General features: G+C 40.7%; 1 protein-coding gene across 1 annotated transcript; it reads left to right on the top strand.

Moving 5' to 3' along the window:
• The first annotated feature begins 11,585 nt into the window (after positions 1 to 11,585).
• On the top strand, positions 11,586 to 21,178 carry LOC121538983 (procathepsin L-like). Its single transcript, XM_045212334.1, has 9 exons — positions 11,586 to 11,662; positions 11,919 to 12,019; positions 12,594 to 12,736; positions 13,231 to 13,428; positions 16,334 to 16,531; positions 17,264 to 17,429; positions 18,324 to 18,432; positions 18,737 to 18,838; positions 20,889 to 21,178. Exons 2-8 carry the CDS (start codon positions 11,920 to 11,922, stop codon positions 18,834 to 18,836), a joined length of 1,014 nt encoding a protein of 337 aa, XP_045068269.1. The 5' UTR covers positions 11,586 to 11,662; position 11,919; the 3' UTR covers positions 18,837 to 18,838; positions 20,889 to 21,178.
• The last annotated feature ends 4,273 nt before the right edge of the window (positions 21,179 to 25,451 follow it).

Here is a 25,451-nt window from a genome sequence, read left to right on the forward strand (position 1 = left end):
TAGGCTTCAGAACTGGACTGAGAGACCATTTAAAGCCCTTTGCAGGTGTTTTGAGTTAATCAGCTGATTAGTTTGTGGCACCAGGTGTCTTCAAAATGTAACCCTTACACAATATTCTAATTTTGTGACACACGGAATTTTGGATTTTCATTTGTTGCCACTTCAAATCATCAAAATTAAATGAAATAAACATTTGAATGCATCAGTCTGTGTGCAATGAATAAATATAATGTACAAGTTACACCTTTTGAATGCAATTACTGAAATAAATCAAGTTTTTCAAAATATTCTAATTTACTGACTTTTACCTGTATATATACTGTATGGTCAAACATTTTGAGAATGACACAAATACACATTTTCACAAAGTCTGCTGCCTCAGTTTTGATGATGGCAATTTACATATACTCCAGAATGTCATGAAGAGTGATCAGATGAATTGCAATTCATTGCAAAGTCCCTCTTTGCCATGAAAATGAACTTAATCCCAAAAAAACATTTCCACTGCATTTCAGCCCTGCCACAAAAGGACCAGCTGCCATCATGTCAGTGATTCTCTCGTTAACACAGGTGAGAGTGTTGACGAGGACAAGGCTGGAGATCACTCTGTCATGCTGATTGAGTTAGAATAACTGGAAGCTTTAAAAGGAGGGTGGTGCTTGAAATCATTGTTCTTCCTCTGTTAACCATGGTTACCTGCAGGGAAACACGTGCCGTCATCATTGCTTTGCACAAAAAGGTCTTCACAGGCAAGGATATTGCTGCTAGTAAGATTGCACCTAAATCAACCATTTATCGGATCATCAAGAACTTCAAGGAGAGAGGTTCAATTGTTGTGAAGAAGGCGTCAGGGCGCCCAAGAAAGTCCAGCAAGTGCCAGGACCGTCTCCTAAAGTTGATTCAGCTGCGGGATCGGGGCACCACCAGTGCAGAGCTTGCTCAGGAATGGCAGCAGGCAGGTGTGATTGCATCTGCACGCACAGTGAGGCGAAGACTTTTGAAGGATGGCCTGGTGTCAAGAAGGGCAGCAAAGAAGCCACTTCTCTCCAGGAAAAACATCAGGGACAGACTGATATTCTGCAAAAGGTACAGGGATTGGACTGCTGAGGACTTGGGTAAAGTCATTTTCTCTGATGAATCCAATTTCATGTGTGGGGTTGCTTGTTAGCCAAGGTGGCCAAGAGTGGGCTCACTCACATTTTTGCTTAAGAACACAGCCATGAATAAAGAATGGTACCAACACATCCTCCGAGAGCAACTTCTCCCAACCATCCGAGAACAGTTTGGTGACGACCAATGCCTTTTCCAGTATGATGGAGCACCTTGCCATAAGGCAAAAGTGATAACTAAGTGGCTCGGGGAACAAAACATCGAAATGTTTGGTCCATGGCCAGGAAACTCCCCAGACCTTAATCCTATTGAGAACTTGTTGCCGATCCTCAAGAGGCGGGTGGACAAACAAAAACCTACAAATTCTGACAATCTCCAAGCATTGATTATGCAAGAATGGGCTGCCATCAGTCAGGATGTGGCCCAGAAGTTAATTGACAGCATGCCAGGGCGGATTGCATAGGTCTTGAAAAAGAAGGGTCAACACAGCAAATATTGACTCTTTGCATAAACTTAATGTCATTGTCAATAAAAGCCTTTGACACTTATGGAATGCTTGTAATTATACTTCAGTATACCATAGTAACATCTGACAAAAATATCTCATAACACTGAAGCAGCGAACTTTGTGAAGACCAATACTTGTGTCATTCTCAAAACTTTTGACCACGACTGTACTGAGATCATGTGACAGATCATGTGACTATTAGATTGCACACAGGTGGACTTTATTTAACTAATTATTTGACTTCTGAAGGTAATTGGTTGCACCAGATCTTATTTAGGGGCTTCATAGCAAAGGGGGTGAATACATATTCACGCACCACCTTTCCATTATTTATTTTTGAGAATTTCTTGAAACAAGTTATTTTTTTCATTTCACTTCACCAATTTGAACTATTTTGTGTATGTCCATTACATGAAATACAAATACAAATCCATTTAAATTACAGGTTGTAATGCAACAAAATAGGAAAAACGCCAAGGGGATGAATACTTTTGCAAGGCACTGTATATGTGACACTTAAAATTATCATGTTTGAGTTATCATTGTAAACAACATAGTTTTGTGGGGCGTAAATTAATTGAAACAGAATTCAATTCCAAATTCTCAAGGTTGGAGTTCTTGTCCAGCCTCAATCCAAAGACCTTCCATTCCATTACGTTCCACCTCCAGTTGACACTTTGTCACCTGTAAAGTGGGAACGTGTGGTGAATTTCAATTATGTGTAATCGAAGATGCCTCCAACCCTCCCAGTTAGGTTCCCAGTTGAGTTAAGTGTTGCTGCGCTATTGATCCAGATGATATTCAAATTGTGTAAGTATGCCAAGCATCGCCCATGTTCATTTAGACACAAATTATTTTTGAGCCACTGGGGAGCAGCCAAGTATGTAATTGGCCTAGTCCCAAATGGCACCCTATTCCCTCTGCAGTGAACTACTTTTGACCTGAGTCCTATGGTTCCTAGTCAAATGTAGTGCACTTTTTAGGGAATAGGGTGCCATTTGGAAGGTTCACATTGCCCCTAAGCTTGGGAAAACACATGTCGAGTAACATTTACATTTTAGTCATTTTGCAGACGCTCTTATCCAGAGCAACTTACATACTTTACTATTTTTTATTTTATAATTTTTTTTCATACTGGCCCCCCATGGGAATCGAACCCACAACCCTGGCGTTGCAAACGCCATGCTCTACCAACTGAGCTACATCCCTGCCGGCCATTCCCTCCCCTACCCTGGACAACGATCTCCCGGTCGCGGCCGGCTACAACAGAGCCTGGATTCGAACCAGGATCTCTAGTGGCACAGCTAGCACTGCCACTAGCACTGCCACTGTTCTGCAAGTTGGAATGACTTTATGAGGAGGCAGAAGAGCGTATCTTGTTGCTCAAAGCATCCAACTCAAAGCCATGCATGTACATAATTACAAAAGGTATTATAGGGTGTCTTATAACCTGTTATAAGCATATAGGATATATTATATCCCATTTAAGCCTCAGAGATCCTGTTAAATGACTAATATGTTCTAAATTACTATCCTATTAAATGACTAATATGTTCTAAATTACTATCCTATTAAGTCACTAATATGTTAAAGGGAAATTCCACCACGGTAATGACCTGAAGAAAATGTAACAGCATATTGTATAAATAGCTACCCTTAGAATGCACACTGTTCTTGCAGTAGCTATGGACAGTGCTGCCCCCTGGTGGAGAGTTCTCATTAATACTCCAGATAAGCAAAATCTAATCTGCCAGCACAGAGAGTAAAGTTCCTGAGTGAGTATGACTGCTATAGGTCATGTCCATTTATGTCCATACAGGAACTGAAATAGAGAGGAATTTGAGTTAAGAATGCCCACCAGGTATATTCCTTTATCAACATGGATTGAAAGGGATTGTGAATGACACCAGTGGGTACAGAACAATAGCAGTATTTGTAACATAATAATAATATGCCATTTAGCAGATGCTTTTATCCAAACGCGACCTACAGGCATACATTTTTCATATGGGTGGCCCCAGCAGGAATCAAACTCATGACCCATGGCGTTGTAAGCGCCATGCTTTACAGACTGAGCCACTAAGGACCATTTCCAGTGATCATCCGTACCGCAAGTTCTTCTGGATCATCAGAGGCCCTAAAAGTTGTTGTTGTAATAGAGAATGTGTTAGATAAAGGTAAAATAATAAATAAGTAAATAAATGCTATTTCTTAGACAATGAATATGCCATGTAACATGATCTACCCCATCATCACGTACAGTAAAAGAAACCCAAACTCACCCAGAGTCAGTTACCAGAATGACACATTGTCCATCTGACAGCAGGTCATCTGAGTTACTGTAAAAGAAACCCAAACTCACCCAGAGTCAGTTACCAGAATGACACATTGTCCATCTGACAGCAGGTCATCTGAATGAGTCGAAGGATCATGGGATGGAGTCACATTTATTATGATTATTTATTACAATTCATTAATTGAGGCCTGTTTGATACTATTTTTTTAATGTCTTATTTACTATGTCAGATGTGTTGATGATAACATTGTTCAATGTGGTTCTATGGCAGCCTAATTTCCAGCTGATTTGACCTTATTGGTTAAATATATTAAACATTTATTGTATGTTGGCGGCCCAGCTTCTTCGTTCCTTTACCTTGTTATAGACTACCTGGTTATTGGTCTTGAATTGCAGCCAGGTGACATTTCTTGGACAGCAACCAGGTTTTAATGTCAGAGAATGGCTGTGCATTTGCTGGCCTACAGTGTCAGTCACATTGGCCGCGTTTATACAGGCAGCCCAATTCTGATCTTTGCCTAATTATTGGTCTTTTGACAAATCAGATATTTTGCCAGTAAATAGACAAAATATCATGATTGGTTCTGCATGTGTAAACACTGCCAAAATGTCACACAGTACTATAGACTAATAGCGACATGAACACATGCAACATATCTATTGAACCACTGGGCCACCGATTAACATTTGACAAAGTCTTACATGTGACAATATCAACATGATCTCACGAACACAAGTAAAAATTAGACATTTGGCCAACTGCCACCTACACACCTCATGAAAAAAACACCATTAACCTTGATCTATGAACTCTCCCTCCTTTATAGTTAGTCATATGTTCTTTCTTGCAAATCAAGTAGACTTGTCACTTGACTCCTGCTGTAAATGCAGCATAGGTTGTTAACTTTGTGCATCCACACTTTAACTCACATAGCACCATACCAGGTGTTCAGTGGTTAATCAGCATTTTCCACATGTGAAATCATGTGATTTTTCTGTAAGGGTGTGTGCGTGCGAGCTTGCAGGAGTGTGTGAGTGAGTGTATGAGTGTTGTGGTTTTACTGTACAACTGTGGTGGTCTCTGTCTGTCTCATGGTCTCATTCATAAAGTCACTTTCGGTGTTTGGGTGACAGCACACCTCCCCCACAAGCCCTGGCCTCACTTTGATAGCTACAGTATACATGAAATCCCAGATTGAAAATAAATATTATCAAAATACATTCTAATACAGGATAACACGCATAAATATAAATGTAGTCAAAATGCAATGAAGGTGTTTCATATTACTATGACATTTTATTATATGAATTCATAAGATGCATAAGAAGAATATTTTAGTCTTACGAATGAATTACACACAATTACTGCGCTTATAAAAAAGGACCAATTAATTTGATAAATGTCATGGCCTTTTCATTTCCTGTATATAATTTATGTACTTCTCTAGAAATACGTGGGATCCACACACCACACATGCAGCAAGTCTTCCCCCAGTAGAAATGCTGAGTAAATACTAAGATTGGTGAGGTGACAAAACCATTGCACTCATTCTGAACAACATCTTCTCTCAGTAATGTAACCGGTTCTAGATTAGTGTTAATAGTGTACTTTTCTAACCTGTGTACCAGTCTGTTTAGAGTGGTCTGTTAACATTCTACTCCTTGTACTCCGTGTCATTGCCAAACAGACTGGCCTTTCGGCAATCTTCAAATATGAACAATCTTACATGACACAGAGTACAAGCAGTGGAATGTTAGCTAAACAGACTGGTAACCAGGATAGAGGAATGTTAGCTAAACAGACTGTACCCAGGATAGAGGAATGTTAGCTAAACAGACTGGTACCCAGGATAGAGGAATGTTAGCTAAACAGACTGGTAACCAGGATAGAGGAATGTTATCTAAACAGACTGGTGCCCAGGATAGAGGAATGTTAGCTAAACAGACTGGTAACCAGGATAGAGGAATGTTATCTAAACAGACTGGTAACCAGGCTAGTAATTTCCTACAGACCTGAAGGGTTCTCTGGCTGGAGTGTGACAGACTGCATGACCTGACAGCACCAACTCCTGTCTTCCAATCGCACAGTTCAATGGAATGCTTCATGGATTTCAGATCAATCGAATCAAATGTTATTTGTCACATGCTTTGTAAACAACCTGTGTAGACTAACAGTAAAATGCTTACTTACGGGCTCTTCCCGACAATGCTGAGAGAAAAAAATATAAATAATATAAATGTTGAAAGATAATGAGTAAAGATAACTTGGCTATATACAGTACCGAGTCGATATGCAGGGGTATGAGGTAATTGAGGTAGATATGTACATATAGGTACATATTTACATACCTTACCTTCCTGCCAAAATACGACATAGATACCAAACAGACCTTTTGATTACAGTGTTCTTATAGCTATGAGAAAGACAGGCTACCTAAACATGTGACTAGAAGAAGGCTGTCTTCGAGGTTTTATTGAGTTCATTGCCTTTCCCATCAGAACGTTTGGCTTACCTTTTCATTTGTATTCTTTAACTGTATTTTATTGGCTGGGGCTTTTGTTTTGACAGGAAGGTCTTGTGACTTGGAGACACGCTCATGTCCACTGCCCTCATGATGACCATTGTCCTAAAATGACCATGCAGAAATTCACCATTGGAAAAGTTCTGTCAAATTTAGTGACATTTAATCATTGTAAATATGTCACTAAAGCTGACATATTAGCTGTCACTGAAGCTGACATATTAGGTATTGTTGAATACTCGTTTCTGATTGGCTTGAAGGGCATTCTAGAGCGTGCATTATTTCCCTATAACGCACGCTATATCAGCACGGTGGTAATCAATGGCTTTAGTTCATTCTTACATGTTTTACATTTGAGCTGCTTTTGAAAGCAAAAGTCGAATTGAAAACATTATTGGCATTGCCGAAATACAATTTTCATAATAGCAAGCTAGGACTGATGGTTTGGTTAGCTAAACTAGCAAGTCTGTTTGTTTGGTTACCAAGGAAACTACTGTAGCTATCTAGTAAACTTGCTAGCTACTTCATGTTAAACATATTTCTACCTGCATATGAACACATTTCTAATCTGTTAAACTATAGCCATGGTATAAAAGCGATAATTAACTCGGGGCTGTATGCGTTCTCTGGAAAATAATGCAACTCCGTGGAAGGTTAGTTCCACTCCGTTAGCGTGTCGTGGAACACACCTTTCACATCGTTCATTATTTTCCATAGAACGCATATCCCCTTGTTGATTTTCCCTTAAATGTCAATTTTGGTGGCATATTACTTATGTCACAAAAATAACTTATTAGCTATATGTCACATAGAATGGCTACAATTAAGGACAGGTAAAAGGAGGGAGAGAGACTTAGGAGGGAGAGCTAGATGAAAAACATTGAGAGGGAAACTTTCCAAGGTGAACTTCTAACAGGAAGTTTGTGGGTAGACAGAATGTTCTGCACTGTTGTTGATGGAAACATACAACAGTGGTGGAAAACGTACCCCATTGTCGTACTTGAGTAAAAGTCAACATACCTTAATAGAAAATTACTCACGTAAAAGTGAAAGTCACCCAGTAAAATACTACTTGAGTAAAAGTCTAAAAGTATTTGGTTTTAAATATACTTAAGTATCAAAAGTAAATGTAATTTCTAAAATATACTTAAGTATCGAAAGTAAAAGTAAAAGTATAAATCGTTTCAAACTCCTCATATTAAGCAAAGCGGACAGCACCATTTTCTTGTTTTTTTAATTTACGGATAGACGGGGCACACTATAACACTCAGACATCATTTACAAAAGAAGCATTTCTGTTTAGTGAGTCCACCAGATCAGTAGGGACGACCAGGGATGTTCTCTTGATAAGTGCATGAATTTGACAATTTTCCTGTCCTGCTAAGCATTCAAAATGTAATGTGTACTTTTGGGTGTCAGGGAAAATGTATGGCGTAAAAAGTACATTATTTTCTTTAGGAATGTAGTGAAGCAAAATAAAAAGTTGTCAAAAATATGAATAGTAAATTAAAGTACAGATACCCAAAAAAACTACAGTGCCTTGCAAAAGTATTCATACCCCTTGGCATTTTTTCCTATTTTGTTGCATTACAACCTGTAATTTAAATGGATTTGTATTTGTATTTCATGTAATGGACATACACAAAATAGTCCAAATTGGTCAAGTGAAAATAAATAATGGAAAAGTGGTGCGTGCATATGTATTCACCCCCTTTGCTATGAAGCCCCTAAATAAGATCTGGTGCAACCAATTACCTTCAGAAGTCACATAATAAGTTAAATAAAGTCCACCTGTGTGCAATCTAAGTGTCACATGATCTGTCACATGATCTCAGTATATATACACCTGTTCTGAAAGGCCCCAGAGTCTGCAACACCACTAAACAAGGGGCACCACCAAGCAAGCGGCACCATGAAGACCAAGGAGCTCTCCAAACAGGTCAGGGACAAAGTTTTGGAGAAGTACAGATCAGGGTTGGGTTATAAAAAAAGATACGAAAGTTTGAACATCCCATAGAGCACCATTAAATCCATTATAAAAGAATAATTGAAAGAATATGGCACCACAACAAACCTGCCAAGAGAGGGCCGCCCACCAAAACTCACGGACCAGGCAAGGAGGGCATTAATCAGAGAGGTAACAAAGAGACCAAAGATAACCCTGAAGAAGCTGCAAAGCTCCACAGCGGATATTGGAGTATCTGTCCATAGGACCACTTTAAGCCGTACACTCCACAGAGCTGGGCTTTACGGAAGGGTGGCCAGAAAAAAGGCATTGCTTAAAGAAAAAAATAAGCAAACACGTTTGGTGTTCGCCAAAAGGCATGTGGGAGACTCCCCAAACATATGAAAGAAGGTACTCTGGTCAGATGAGACTAAAATTGAGCTTTTTGGCCATCAAGGAAAATACTATTTCTGGCGCAAACCCAACACCTCCCCAAACATATGGGTTGTTATATAAGTTGCTCTAGTATTGGTAAATGTTTAAATGTAGTAAATTATATAAACAACCCATATGTATTATTTTTTTATTCCGATGTGTTTCCAGTGAGATGACCCAAACTTCAGTAATATGCGTACGGCATGCAGTAGACACTTCGAACAGCTGTGATGTCACGTGTGCACATGTTCCTCTTATACCCTCTCAGCGTCGACTAGTTAAGAGGAATTACCATGACCATTACCACAGGACATCTGGACACCTCCGAAACAGTCAAATAGGAAGACATGGTAGTGGAGCGCACCGCTACCATGTGACACCCAGTAAGAGATGAGAAATGTGGAAATGAAAGCCTTCCGTAAATGTTGCATTAGTCATTTCTTGCAAAGAAGTTGAAGCATCACCGTTGATGGAAACCCTAAACAGAAAATGAAACTCACCCAATTCAGGGCTACATGTGTACTGGAAACAAAGTGATTCAGACATGATTGTTTCCATGCTATTTCACTTATGTTATTAGGCTACTGCACTGTAATCATGTTGCATCAAATAGCTGTTGACATACGTATACAGTTTTCATCTCAATTTATCCCGGGTTTAAACCAATTAACCAAACATTAACAATAAACAACAAGGTTTGGTTCAGTAGTGTTGCGTGGGTAAAATCACTGGGGAAGCCAAGCCAAGCCAGTAAAAAGGCCATATTACAACCTCTGTTGTGATAATTGCGTTGTTTGCTCTATAACCTATTTGTTCATACACCACCGTGACATACAATAAGGCCGTGACAACAAAAAGACAACAGTCACAAAGTGTGGTGTTCCCAAAAGGCATGTGGGAGACTCCCCAAACATATGGAAGAAGGTACTCTGATCAGATGAGACTAAAATTGAGCTTTTTGGCCATCAAGGAAAACGCTATGTCTGGCGCAAACCCCACACCTCTCATCACCCCGAGAACACCATCCCCACAGTGAAGCATGGTGGTGGCAGCATCAGCATCATGCTGTGGGGATGTTTTTCATCAGCAGGGACTGGGAAACTGGTCAGAATTGAAGGAATGATGAATGGCGCTAAATACAGGGAAATTCTTGAGGGAAACCTGTTTCAGTCTTCCAGAGATTTGAGACTGAGACAGAGGTTCACTTTCCAGCAGGACAATGACCCTAAGCATACTGCTAAAGCAATATTTGTGTGGTTTAAGGGGAAACATTTAAATGTCTTGGAATGGCCTAGTCAAAGCCCAGACCTCAGTCCAATTGAGAATCTGTGGAATGACTTCAAGATTGCTGTACACCAGCGGAACCCATCCAACTTGAAGAAGCTGGAGCAGTTTTGCCTTGAAGAATGGACACAAATCCCAGTGGCTAGATGTGCCAAGCTTATAGAGACATACCCCAAGAGACTTGCAGCTGTAATTGCTGCAAAAGGTGGCCCTACAAAGTATTGACTTTTTTTTCTTATTTCTTGTTTGTTTCACAATAAAAAATACTTTGCATCTTCAAAGTGGTAGGCATGTTGTTTAAATCAAATGATACAAACCCCCCCAAAATCCATTTAAATTCCAGGTTGTAAGGCAACAAAATAGGAAAAATGCCAAGTGGGGTGAATACTTTCGCAAGCCACTGTATCATGTGGCTGTCCATGGTACTGATTTCTGTGTGTGTGTGTAACACCATTTTTTTTCACTCACCCTACTTGTAGACTAGTTGAACGCCATCATCCTCTCTTTCATGTTGGCAAAACGGTCTATGGCTATGTCATGCAGTACACTTTGAGTTTTTGTTGTCATAGGCTACCTAGCTAAAACTCTTGCTAGCCTAACTTCCTAACATGGGCAACAATGAACCAACTAAGTTAGCTAGCTAGTTAACGTGAGCCTACTAGGCTACATCTAGGCTACATATTGAACTTCAATCGTCGTCTCAGGCCAGTGGCAAAACATATGAATGTATGGTTAGATCTGAATCTCCGTCATAATAATTGGCCTGTACAGAGAATTAAGTCAAAACCACACGTCCAAATCCCCATTTCCATCCATGGCTTAGGAAAGGGCCGATTTAGCAAGCTAGGTACTGCAGAACATCAACACAAGCAGACTAGAAACAGACAAGTTTTTCTGAAAATGACGTTTTGCTTAGGAAGTGATTTGATTGGTATGAAGCCAAATCCAAACTGGCCTCCCTTGGGGGACGTTTTGCTGCACCAAGACAACCCATAGTTGAGCTCAGCTCAACGCTGATTGGCTAATTATTTTGATTAATCAATTAATCAAATGCTACGGCGGCAACATGTTATACTCTTTTAGTCCAGACAGCATCAGATACATGGGCTACACATAATGGGACAGAGTAATGCCAGTGAGATTCACCCACTTGTGAATTGAAAGAAAATTATCAAAACATTTGTAAGTATTTTCTGCCCTGTCACAACATACTGTAAAGACAAATGTAAGTATTGTCTGCCCTGTCACAACATACTGTAAAGACTAATGTAAGTATTCCTTCTACAATAAAGAAGATCTAAATGACATGATGTTCCCTAAAACAAAGACATTTTTGTCATGCAAATGTTCTAGTGTGATTTCCCACACCCTGTTTTCTTCCAGTAAATTGACTGGTAAGCATTCTCTGGTCTGTCTCGCCCCCGTGTCTTCCCCTGCTGTAGTTTATGGCTTCGTGACAGGCACCTGACTGAACAATAACCACAGCAAGTACTTAAGCAGAGGACAGAGTGACAGTTATCCATCACCAGCCAGTGGCTTCAAGACATCCTACACACACACAGGTGAGCAGCCACAGACACAGACACAAATACACACACACATGCTTCCTGTGTCAGATAGAAACTAATATTTATTGAAAGATACATATTGTGAGAGAGAGAGATACAGAGAGAAAGAGAAGGAAAGAGAGAAAAACAGAGAAAATAAAGACTGTATGAGAGAGAGATAAAGAGAAACATCTGGTGCATACTGTAGCTCCATGCATGTATGATCTGTCTCCTGTTGTTCTCAGTAAATCTCTGCTGTCTTTCTCCTCAGAATGAAATTGTTGGTAGTTGTGGCTGCTGCTCTGGCAGTGGCTAGTGCCGCTAGCCTCTCATTGGAGGACTTGGAGTTCCATGCCTGGAAACTGAAGTTTGGTAAGAGAAGCATCTCTCTTCACGTCAGCTTGTTTCACTTTAGCTTCTTATCATTGACAACAATGGAGTGTGTGACTATCTCCTCTTTTCTTCATGTTTATTATCAATCTGAACCTCTGCTCTCTCATTATCCTGTTCAAGACGTTGTAGAGCAGGAGGCGACAACCTTTACTTTCATAAGAGCTACTTACATACAACTACAAAATGTCTCGAGCTACTCAAAGCCTGCATATTTTGTTACTATATTTAGAGGTATTTAATAGAGGCGCCTGTTAATCCTGAAAGTCTGGTTTCATTGATTTTTATATTGTTTCCTCACTGAGGGCCCGATTCAGACTTGAGATAAGTAGACTTAACATGGACTTAAGTCAATAAAACATGGACTTAAATCAATAAAACATGGACTTAAGTCAATAAAACATGGATTTAAGTCAATAAAACATGGACTGAAGTCAATAAACATGGACTTAAGTCAATAAAACATGGACTTACTGTAAGTCAAAAATAGTCATGTTTAGTCAATTTATTTCAAGTCTGAATAAGGCCTTCAGTGAACTGACTTTGACTCCTACAGGGAAGTCTTACAGCTCTCAGGTGGAGGAGGCTCAGCGCATGAGCTCCTGGATCTCTAACCGGAAGCTGGTGCTGGTTCACAACATGCTGGCTGACCAGGGCATCAAGTCCTACCGCCTGGGCATGACCTCCTTCGCTGACATGGTAGGGCCAAGCAACATACCACTGTATAACTAGAACAGCTCACATATTTATATGTAGATTTATGAAGGATAAAATGATTAAATGAGCAAAAGAAGGATCTCTCTTTGTCTGCCCCATTTTCAGATTTACAGCATTCGTAGAAAATAAAGAAAACTGACACGATTATATTGACAATTAAATTGACATGATTTTGATGAACTATGGACTTGTTAATATGTTGTGATCTGTATCCTTTATCTGAACTAAATAGTGAAGTACAATAGAAGGATAGATCCACCCCAAAACAAAGGAAATACATTTCTGAAATAATTGTGTCCAGTGATAATAAATAATTATTATAATGGATTGGATTTATATAGCACCTTTCTACCAACTAAGGTTTTCAAAGCGCTTTACATAGGAAGGGGAAACTCACCTCATCCACCACCAGTGTATCTAATGTAAATGATGTATAAATTAGTATGTGTATCTATTGTTGTGTCCCTCTATCGCAGGATAACGAGGAGTACAGACACGTCATCTCCCTGGGTTGCCTGGGCTCCTTCAACACCTCCAAGCCCCGCGGCGGCTCTACCTTCTTCCCAATGCTTGGGGACAACGACCTGCCCACCACCGTGGACTGGAGGGAAAAGGGCTACGTCACCCCCATCAAGGACCAGAAGCAGTGTGGCTCCTGCTGGGCATTCAGTGCGGTAAGAAAGGGAGAAGGAAGGAAGGGGTTAAGAGAGCGAGTTAACTACAGCCTAAACTCTGCTCTAGTCAGATGTAGTTAAGCAGTGGAGGCTGGTGGGAGGAGCTATAGAAAGACGGGCTCATTGTAATGGCTGGAATGGAATAAATGGAACGGTATCAAACACATCAAACATATGGAAACCACATGTTTGACTCCGTTCCATTTATTCAATTTCAGCCATTACAATGAGACCTCCTATAGCTCCTCCCACCAGCCTCCACTGTAGTTGAGTAATTGGTCAGCCTGTTCTAATACTTGTTCTCTTGTTCTCTGTAAGACATCACAGTACAGTTGAAATATATATGGCAAATAGAAATCCTATATGGATGGTGTTAAAAGATAGATGGGAGGTGTTGAATGGAATTGAAGGATGGGACTAATAACAACTAACAACAAACAATAACAAGATAACTAATAATGTAGGCACGCTGTGTCCATAATAGGTGTATGGGTTGTAGGTTGGGAGCTTTTGTGAAGGAGCATAGTTAGAAAGATATGGCATATAGAAGCAAACCGGATGGACATCATGAAAATGATCGGAGAGGTTGAGAGTAGAAGAAGTTCAGGAGAAAGAACAAACAAAATGTAATTATTGTAAAATTGACTGTGTCCATAAAATGTAGATAGTGGGTATGGGCCGGAAGTAGAGGCCTAGGCGTTGTTGTTCACTAGTTTACTCCAAGTGGGGAAAGGGTGGCGGGGTTGGAAAGTAATAAAGGGGAATATATATATATATTATGAAAGGATATGTATGTGTATGTATGTATGTATGTATGTATGTATGTATGTATGTATGTATGTATGTATGTATGTATGTATGTATGTATGTATGTATGTATGTATGTATGTATGTATGTATGTGGGTGTGTATGTGTGTATATGTACAGTGGGGAAAAAAAGTATTTAGTCAGCCACCAATTGTGCAAGTTCTCCCACTTAAAAAGATGAGAGAGGCCTGTAATTTTCAGCATAGGTACACGTCAACTATGACAGACAAATTGAGAAAAGAAAATCCAGAAAATCACATTGTAGGGTTTTTAATGAATTTATTTGCAAATTATGGTGGAAAATAAGTATTTGGTCACCTACAAACAAGCAAGATTTCTGGCTCTCACAGACCTGTAACTTCTTCTTTAAGAGGCTCCTCTGTCCTCCACTCGTTACCTGTATTAATGGCACCTGTTTGAACGTGTTATCAGTATAAAAGACACCTGTCCACAACCTCAAACAGTCACACTCCAAACTCCACTATGGCCAAGACCAAAGAGCTGTCAAAGGACACCAGAAACAAAATTGTAGACCTGCACCAGGCTGGGAAGACTGAATCTGCAATAGGTAAGCAGCTTGGTTTGAAGAAATCAACTGTGGGAGCAATTATTAGGAAATGGAAGACATACAAGACCACTGATAATCTCCCTCGATCTGGGGCTCCACGCAAGATCTCACCCCGTGGGGTCAAAATGATCACAAGAACGGTGAGCAAAAATCCCAGAACCACACGGGGGGACCTAGTGAATGACCTGCAGAGAGCTGGGACCAAAGTAACAAAGCCTACTATCAGTAACACACTACGCCGCCAGGGACTCAAATCCTGCAGTGCCAGACGTGTCCCCCTGCTTAAGCCAGTACATGTCCAGGCCCGTCTGAAGTTTGCTAGAGTGCATTTGGATGATCCAGAAGAGGATTGGGAGAATGTCATATGGTCAGATGAAACCAAAATAGAACTTTTTGGTAAACACTCAACTTGTCGTGTTTGGAGGACAAAGAATGCTGAGTTGCATCCAAAGAACACCATACCTACTGTGAAGCATGGGGGTGGAAACATCATGCTTTGGGGCTGTTTTTCTGCAAAGGGACCAGGACGACTGATCCGTGTAAAGGAAAGAATGAATGGTGCCATGTATCGTGAGATTTTGAGTGAAAACCTCCTTCCATCAGCAAGGGCATTGAAGATGAAACGTGGCTGGGTCTTTCAGCATGACAATGATCCCAAACACACCGCCCGGGCAACGAAGGAGTGGCTTCGTAAGAAGCATTTCAAGGTCCTGGAGTGGCCTAGCCAGTCTCCAGATCTCAACCCCATAGAAAATCTTTGGAGGGAGTTGAAAGTCCGTGTTGCCCAGCGACAGCCCCAAAACATCACTGCTCTAGAGGAGATCTGCATGGAGGAATGGGCCAAAATACCAGCAACAGTGTGTGAAAACCTTGTGAAGACTTACAGAAAACGTTTGACCTGTGTCATTGCCAACAAAGGGTATATAACAAAGTATTGAGAAACTTTGTTATTGACCAAATACTTATTTTCCACCATAATTTGCAAATAAATTCATAAAAAATCCCTACAATGTGATTTTCAGGATTTTTTTTCTCAATTTGTCTGTCATAGTTGACGTGTACCTATGATGAAAATTACAGGCCTCTCTCATCTTTTTAAGTGGGAGAACTTGCACAATTGGTGGCTGACTAAATACTTTTTTCCCCCACTGTATGTGTATGTATGTGTGTATGTGTATGTGTATATATATATATATTGATTGGAAGTGATGCAGACAATTATATTGATGGAAGTTACAATCTATCTACAATATTAAGCTGATCTACCCCCCCCCCAAATTTTTTTTTTTAATTAAATAAAAAATACTTGTTCTCTTTCGTCTTGTGCGTGGTGAGAGAGAAACAATAATCCCCAGTCTGTAAATGTTTCCATTTTTGTATACGGCTGTTTTCCAAACACTGTGGGTTGTGACCCTAAAACTTTGCAAAGGTAAATCTATTAGAATGTGAGTGTCCTTCATTTTACATTTACATCTCCCTGCCAAAGTCTCTCTAACTCCCCCATCTACCGCCCTCCCTCCCTCCCTCAGACTGGATCTCTGGAAGGCCAGTACTATAAGAAGACCAGTAAGCTGGTGCCCCTCAGTGAGCAGCAGCTGGTTGACTGCTCCGGCGATTTCGGCAACATGGGCTGCATGGGCGGTCTCATGGACCAGGCCTTCGAGTACATCAAGTCCTTGGCCCCTGGAGGCGTGGATACTGAGGACTCCTACCCCTACCAGGCTGAGGTAAGCAGTGAGCAGTGAGCAGTGGGCAGGGTTGTGTTCAAACGTAAAAATTAAAATAAAATCCCAATGGAAAATGAAAATTAGTGTTTCTTATTTTACTTATTAGGCCTTCCCTGTTTAAGTCCATTTTTAATGTCATCCTTCTCCCAGTGTGGGTTCACACGGTGTAGTAGTAGGCTATGACAGGGGTTTTCAAACCTCTCCTCGGGGACCCCCAGCCGTTCCATGTATTTGAACTATTCCAGAGCTAACGCACCTTATTGAGCTTGTCGACTAATCATGAAACCCTTGATTAGGTAAATCAGTGAGCTGGTTTAGGGCTACAATAAAATTGGGAAACGTCTGGGGGTCCCCTAGGAGAGGTTTGAAAACCACTGGGCTATGACGCCTTTCTGAATCAAGGAAGTAGCACAACACTGACATCTAGTGTATATGTTTAGCGATGCAATAGATTCTGACAAAAAAGAGCAGACATAGGGAGAGCATTATTTTACAACGATGCATTTAGGTATGAATTTAATGTTTTATATTAATTTAATGTTTTATATTCGCTATGTTTTATGTGCTTACACAATTTTAATGTAGCTACACCTGTTTTAAGAAGACTTCATATTTTTACACACAGTCAAAATAATGCTGTGGAATCCCTCATAAAACGTTTCTATGGAAACGCGTAAACAACTAGCAACTAAGCTCCTCTAGTGTTTATTTAACAATGTCTTTCTTTAACAGGACAAGAAGTGCCGCTACAAGCCCGACAGTGTGGGTGCCACCTGCAGCGGGTATGTTGACGTGACCAGCGGTGACGAGAGCGCCCTGCAGCAGGCGGTGGCCACCGTGGGACCGGTGTCTGTGGCTATCGATGCTGGACACTCATCCTTCCAGCTCTACGACTCAGGTGAGGTCTTTTTAGACACACCTCTCTCCGGGCCAATCAGGTTAGGCCTTTTAAGACACGCCTCTCTAGAGGGTTCATGTTAGGCCTTTTAAGACACGCCTCTCTCTAGAGATATCGTGTTAGGCTTTTGAAGACACACCTCTCTCTAGAGGAATCATGTTAGGCCTTTTAAGACACGCCTCTCTCCAGCCTGAACCTACACCTGTCATCTTGGTCACACTTTAAACAAACTATAACCTCTAAGGCATAATGACGCCTTCATAAACCCTTGATGAGCCCACATATATGCTTCAAAAATCTTTTATACGGTCCTGACATCTGGTTCTTTACCAAATGTGGCATAAGCCTTATGTATAGTATATAGTATATAGTATGACATTTTATTATGAATGATTTGTGAAGCATTTATATAGGCCTTATAAAGGGCTTATGAAGGCTTCATTGAGACTGACTCCATAACTGATGGTTCATAACTGTGAACTGACTGTGACTCGTAGTTCTGGGTGGCAGGTAGCCGAGCGATTAAGAGGTTGGGCCAGTAACTGAAAAGTTGCTGGTTCGAATCCCCGAGCTGACTAGGTGAAAAATCTGTCGATGTGCCCTTGAGCAAGGCACTTAACCCTAATTGCTCCTGTAAGTCGCTCTGGATAAGAGCGTCTGCTAAATGACTAAGATGTTATCTTCTTTCTTAGATGTACAGTAAAATCTCCCTGTGTGTTTTGTACATTCAATGTAATGTATTGACTTAGGCGTCAACAACTGTGACGCGTTTCTTTTTGCAAAAGCCTCACAATGTGACACATATAAACTGATACCAGGCTGATATTGTCTGTATATTGAGAATAATGGATTTAATTTAATAATGGATTTAATTTAATAATTGTTTATTCCCAGGTGTCTATGACGAGCCAGAGTGCAGCAGTGATGAGCTGGATCATGGTGTTCTGGCTGTTGGCTATGGCACTAGTGATGATGGCCAGGACTACTGGCTGGTGAAGAACAGGTAAACAACAACATATTGCATAATGTATCAAATAACGCTAAGCCTATCAGATTGATCAAGAGCAACCATAAACCAATGGCGTTGCAGTTGCATTCTCTAATCTCAGTACTGTCAGAGATGGGCTCTGGTATAATATTTTAGTTAGCATTGGATGTGATACAAAACGAGGGTCGGGTAGGCTGTTGGAGTGTTTATCTGACTGTCCCCCCCCCACTTCTATAACCAAAGTTGCGCCCCTGTCAATGATCGATGTTATGCTATTGCTAAATGCTAACTCAGTGGTTGCTGGATGTGTGTGTTCCAGCTGGGGCCTTGACTGGGGAGATAAGGGCTACATCATGATGTCCAGGAACAAACACAACCAGTGTGGCATCGCCACCGCTTCCAGCTACCCCCTGGTCTAAGGGTGAGTCTGACGGGCATCTCTATCTATCACAACTGTATCTATGCTCATTTACTATCTCATATGTCTGACGGGCATCTCTATCTATCACAACTATATCTATGCTCATTTACTATCTCATATGTCTGACGGGCATCTCTATCTATCACAACTGTATCTATGCTCATTTACTATCTCATATGTCTGACGGGCATCTCTATCTATCACAACTATATCTATGCTCATTTACTATCTCATATGTCTGACGGGCATCTCTATCTATCACAACTATATCTATGCTCATTTACTATCTCATATGTCTGACGGGCATCTCTATCTATCACAACTATATCTATGCTCATTTACTATCTCATATGTCTGACGGGCATCTCTATCTATCACAACTATATCTATGCTCATTTACTATCTCATATGTCTGACGGGCATCTCTATCTATCACAACTATATCTATGCTCATTTACTATCTCATATGTCTGACGGGCATCTCTATCTATCACAACTATATCTATGCTCATTTACTATCTCATATGTCTGACGGGCATCTCTATCTATCACAACTATATCTATGCTCATTTACTATCTCATATGTCTGACGGGCATCTCTATCTATCACAACTATATCTATGCTCATTTACTATCTCATATGTCTGACGGGCATCTCTATCTATCACAACTATATCTATGCTCATTTACTATCTCATATGTCTGACGGGCATCTCTATCTATCACAACTATATCTATGCTCATTTACTATCTCATATGTCTGACGGGCATCTCTATCTATCACAACTATATCTATGCTCATTTACTATCTCATATGTCTGACGGGCATCTCTATCTATCACAACTATATCTATGCTCATTTACTATCTCATATGTCTGACGGGCATCTCTATCTATCACAACTGTATCTATGCTCTAGTCTAATAACTAACACTACTAGCAGTGTCTATCTCAACTACATATCATTCACCTACTAGCAGTGTCTATCTCAACTACATATCATTCACCTACTAGCAGTGTTTATCTCAACTACATATCATTCACCTACTAGCAGTGTTTATCTCAACTACATATCATTCACCTACTGGCAGTGTTTATCTCAACTACATATCATTCACCTACTGGCAGTGTTTATCTCAACTACATATCATTCACCTACTGGCAGTGTTTATCTCAACTACATATCATTCATCTACTAGCAGTGTCTATCTCTGGTCCTCTGTAGCTCAGCTGGTAGAGCACGGCGCTTGTAACGCCAAGGTAGTGGGTTTGATCCCCGGGACCACCCATACACAACAACAGAAAATGTATGCACGCATGACTGTAAGTCGCTTTGGATAAAAGCGTCTGCTAACTGGCATATTATTATTATCTCAACTACATACCATTCTCCTACTAGCAGTGTCTATCTCAACTACATATCATTCTCCTACTAGCAGTGTCTATCTCAACTACATATCATTCACCTACTAGCAGTGTATATCCCAAACACAAATCATTGAAATGGTAACCATGATGAGTTGATGTTGAACCACAGCCTTACTGTGTATGATCCCAGACAGAAGGGCCTTTGTGTACTGAGTAAAGACTCATGTTGGATTGAAGCTGAGCTACTTGTAAATAACTCATACACTTATATAAATTAGGCCAAATCAAATCCAATCAAGCTTTATTGATACAGCACATGTCAGACATGGAATGCAACGCAATTTGCTTTGCAGGAAAAAAAAACAATGAAAAAACAATGAAAATAAAAGATGAAATATTTACAACACAACAAACATAAGGTAAAAAACTGAAGAATGACAAACTGAACAACTATAAAGCACCCTGAGGAAAAGCAAAGCTGAAAATACGTGTTTTAAATATTCCACAAGGCCAAAAGTTCAGTCCGTTTGGCAATTCATCACACATTTTCCCACAAACTGATCATATCAACTTAACCTTCGTAATTCACAGTGATTAATGCACACTAGCTAACACTATAGCTCAGTACGTTGGTCAGTCGGTTTCTGTTGATTGTCAATGTTTTTGTCTTTCCCCTATACAGATCCAGGAGGGGATATCTGAATATTACGGACGGTGAAGATGACTTGAGACAGACAAACCAGAGCAATAATTTAAGATAATTTTGTTTTTGTAGCAATAACCTGAATTTTTAGATGTTGTGCATTATTTATTTGGTAGTTGAGGGTCACACATTTCACTATACAGTACCTCCAGAAAATAGTCCTGTGCTAAGAATGTTATTAATGCGCAAAAAAAAACACTAAAAATCTTTCTGATTTTCGAATGTAAATAAATGTAAAGAAGAAAATAAAAGTTTTATGTCTGTGCAACTATTTGTGGTGGAAATTCAATGCGTGTTTCATTGTGGGACCATTAAGGACAAAGTACCTTATTAAAATGTGTTCCCTATTCTAAAGTGTAGGCTACGCATATTTTTACTTGACCTCATTGGACAGAAAGGTCCACATCTTTTTCTCATCTTTGTGGATTATATTACCTTATCTCACAAGTGTTTATAGTGCATGGAAAAATCCCATGTTTCTGTAATAACATACATATACTGTATTAATATAATAGGATGACCATCATTCATTACTCTGTTTCACTGTGCTAAGCTGCCTCTGTCTACACACAATTTATGTGTTTATTTTACCAGTGTAATGAATACTCAGGGAGAAAAAGGTGTAAATTCACGCGCAGAGCGCGGCAGGTGTTTATTTCGCCTTCGCAGAAGGCAGGAATCGTGGTCACAGGCAGGCAATGGTCATACACAGGTAGGCAAACAGGCAGGAGAATCAAAAACTAGGACTGAAGGCTATAACTGGTTCTCACAAACGAGCTAGGAAAAGGCTTAGTAGAGTCAAAACGAACAATACCTCACAAGGCACAAACAGAAAGAACTGAACTAAATAAGGAGCTGATGAGACCAGGTGAGTAACTAACACAGGTGAAATCAATGAACAAAAATTAAAGACAGGGCTACGTTCAAGAACACAAAGAAAGGGCTACGTTCAAGAACACAAGGTTGATTAAGAAAATAAATACAGAATTTTACAACCAGTAGTTTATAGGCTATGTCTATTTGGACCCCTAACATGTGCTTATAGGATATGGCAATCCCTGCACTAGTAGTGCATTGTTTCACACATAGTGTTGTCACTATTATCACCTGTATATAGTACTGTATGTCTTTGTTTCATAGTTTGATGGTATGAGCTCTGACGTAGTGGATAAATATCAGCAGAAGTCAAGCAGAAATATCCATCTCACTTCTGGACAGATAGTATGACTTCTGACGTAGTGGATAAACATCAGCAGAAGTCAAGCAGAAATATCCATCTCACTTCTGGACAGATAGTATGACTTCTGACGTAGTGGATAAACATCAGCAGAAGTCAAGCAGAAATATCCATCTCACTTCTGGACAGAAGCTATTGTGTAATGTGTACATCACAGGAGGCTGCTGAGGGGAAACGGCTCATAATAATGGCTGGAACGGAGCAAACGGAATGGCATCAAACAGCTGGAAACCATGTGTTTGATGTATTTGATACCATTCCACCTATTCCGCTCCAGTCATTAACACGAGCCCTTCCTCCCCAATTAAGGTGCCACCAACCTCCTGTGGTGTACATGGTTACGCTCCGTTTGCTTTCTGACTGATGGTCTGTTGTGTTTGTGTTGTGTCTGGGCGTAGCCTAACCGGTGGCTATGAGAACTGATTCTGTTCAGTGGTTCACCAGATCAGTGACCACAGCGTAGTCTGCGATTAGAATAACATTGGTGCTTTCAGATCTAGAGGGAGATCTTCAGAGAGGAGGTAAGCCATTCCTGAGTATTTTTGTGTGCGTGCGTGTGTGTGTGTGTGTGTGTGTGTGCGTGTGCGTACTTGCGTGTGTGTGTTTGTTTGCTGTATCAGATAGGGGAAGAGATAGAGGTGTACTTTTGAATAGATAATTTGTATATATTGAGTGTATGCCTATATACACACTGAGTCTGTCTGTGTGTTCTCTACCTCCACCTATCTAGAATGAAGGATTTTGTGCTCCTCATGTTTTTGGTTGTTACTGTAGCATTTGTGGTGTCTAAACCCCTTGGTCCAGACGGAGGTGACAACCCCCCTCGTTCAGACGGAGTAACAACCCCCCTCGTCCAGACGGAGTAACAACCCCCCTCGTCCAGACGGAGGTGACAAACCCCCTCGTCCAGACGGAGTAACAACCCCCCTCGTCCAGACGGAGGTGACAAACCCCCTCGTCCAGACGGAGGTGACAAACCCCCTCATCCAGACGGAGGTGACAACCCCCCTCGTCCAGACGGAGTAACAACCCCCCTCATCCAGACGGAGGTGACAAACCCCCTCGTCCAGACGGAGTAACAACCCCCTCGTCCAGACGGATGTGACAACCCCCCTCGTCCAGACGGAGTAACAACCCCCCTCGTCCAGACGGAGTAACAACCCCCCTCGTCCAGACGGAGAGGATAAAGCAGAGGTGGACAAGGAGTTTGAGAAGTTCAAACCTCAATTCAGTAAATCTGGTTCTACTCACCAAGGTGAAATAGGTTGATTCATATTTCCAGTGTCCACATGGAACAAATAAATTAGAAATTGCACTTTTAGTTAGAATGTAGGCTAACACAAAATGCTAATAGAGAGAACCTGTGCATTTGCAGACAAGACCTATGAGTCCCCTCAGCAAGAAGCCAAGTGCAAGCTGATCTGGCCAAGAGGAAGATGGTGATGGAACACAGCAAGAGGGCGGAGAATGGCCTGGAGACATACGCTATGGGGTTGAATTACTTCTCTGACCTGGTATGGTACTGTCTTGGTCTGTCAAACTTGAGTAGTCAAAAAGAACGGTCTAGCAATGACTTTCGATATCTGGGTGTTTCATGGTAACTAATTGTGAGTCTCTGTCCCTTTGCTTCATGTTATAGAATAGGGATGAGATTCCTCTAGGACTTTTGCCCTTCCCACATGGTGCCCCAATCCAGCCATTCAAGGATATGGTATGGCTCATTACAATGCACAGGATCACAGAGTAGAATGATGGATAATGGGATGTTCTTATGTCACGTCTCTCAGTTGTTGACTTTGCTTCCTCTTACAGAAAAGGGATTGGTCCCTGTCCCCATAGGAGCACCCTTTGAGTAACTAATTTTGGTTCCAGGTAAAACCCTTTTGGGTTCCATAAAGAACCTTTCCACAGAGTGTTCTACATGGAACGCAAAAGGGTTCTACCTGAAACCAATAAGGATTCTACCTGGAACAAAAAAGGGTTATCATATGGGGACAGCTGAAGAACCCTTTTGGAACCCATTTTCTAAGAGTGTACACTATATATCAGTGATATTCATGCACTACTAGACATGATCATCCTCAACCACCACATGATCTTATCATGTTGACGAAACAACAAGCTGCCCGTAGAATAAAATAAAATACCCAAGATTCTATATGGCTCCTCATACAGTCAGTAGGTTATGGTGAAGGGCCTTGTCTTGTGTCTCAATAATACTGTTTTTGTGATCCCTAACAGCCTACGAAGCAACGCCGTAAGCAGCTCCACCCCATGACACGTCCTGCCCCTGACCACGACCAATATCATGACCGTGAACCTGAGCACACAACCATCCCTACTCGACTCCCGAAGGAACCCTCTTTTGTTGCTGATGACTATCTTGTCATTTTTGGTCCTGACCATGACCTTAACCATGACCATGACCACCATGCCCCTGCTGGCTACCACCATCCCCCCTGGGGAATCCTCTTTTATTGCTGACGATATTGAAGCACTTTATAGGTAAAATTCTTACCTCATGACATCCGGGACCCACCTTGCAAGTTCAAATTGTGGTTAGGACATGTCAAAGTGTTTCATGTTGTCGCTATACTATAGGTCTCATTGACTGATCCCAGTGTCTACTGTTCAATACTGGAAACCAAAATCATCATATAAATGTAACCTAATGCTTGAACTTCTTGTGTCATTTCCCCCATTTTTCCATTTAGCTATTATACAACGTTATACATTACTAGTTAACCTCTACGGGATCGGTGTCCCGTATACGGGACGGTTGAGCTAACGTGCGCTAATGTGACTAGCATGACTGTTGTAAGTAACAGCAAACTTTCCAGGACATAGACATGTCTTATATGGGCAGAAAGATTAAGTTATTGTTAATCTAACTGCACAGTCCAATTTACAGCAGCTATTACAGTGAAAAAAGACCACGCTATTGTTTGAGGAGAGTGCACAACAACAAAAAACTTATCACAGCAACTGATTTGATACATTCACCTCTGAAGGTAAATAATGTACTCACATTCAGTAATCTTGCTCTGATTTGTCTTCCTGAGGGTCCCAGAGATAAAATGTAGCATAGTTTTTATATTCAAATGTAGGAACTGGGTTCTACAGTTTGAACCTTAGTGTATATAATGATCCATCGTGTATGACATTCCTGGGAGTGTGTAAACTTACATTTTGTATTACCATATAATTTTTGTATGTTCTCTATAGTTATGTACTTGAAAATGTATCAATTGACCAATTCGGCACATTTGGGCAGACTTGATACAAAATGGTCCAGTATTGCAATG

Source organism: Coregonus clupeaformis, unplaced genomic scaffold, assembly GCF_020615455.1.
Source record: "Coregonus clupeaformis isolate EN_2021a unplaced genomic scaffold, ASM2061545v1 scaf0007, whole genome shotgun sequence".
Lineage (NCBI taxonomy): Eukaryota > Metazoa > Chordata > Actinopteri > Salmoniformes > Salmonidae > Coregonus > Coregonus clupeaformis.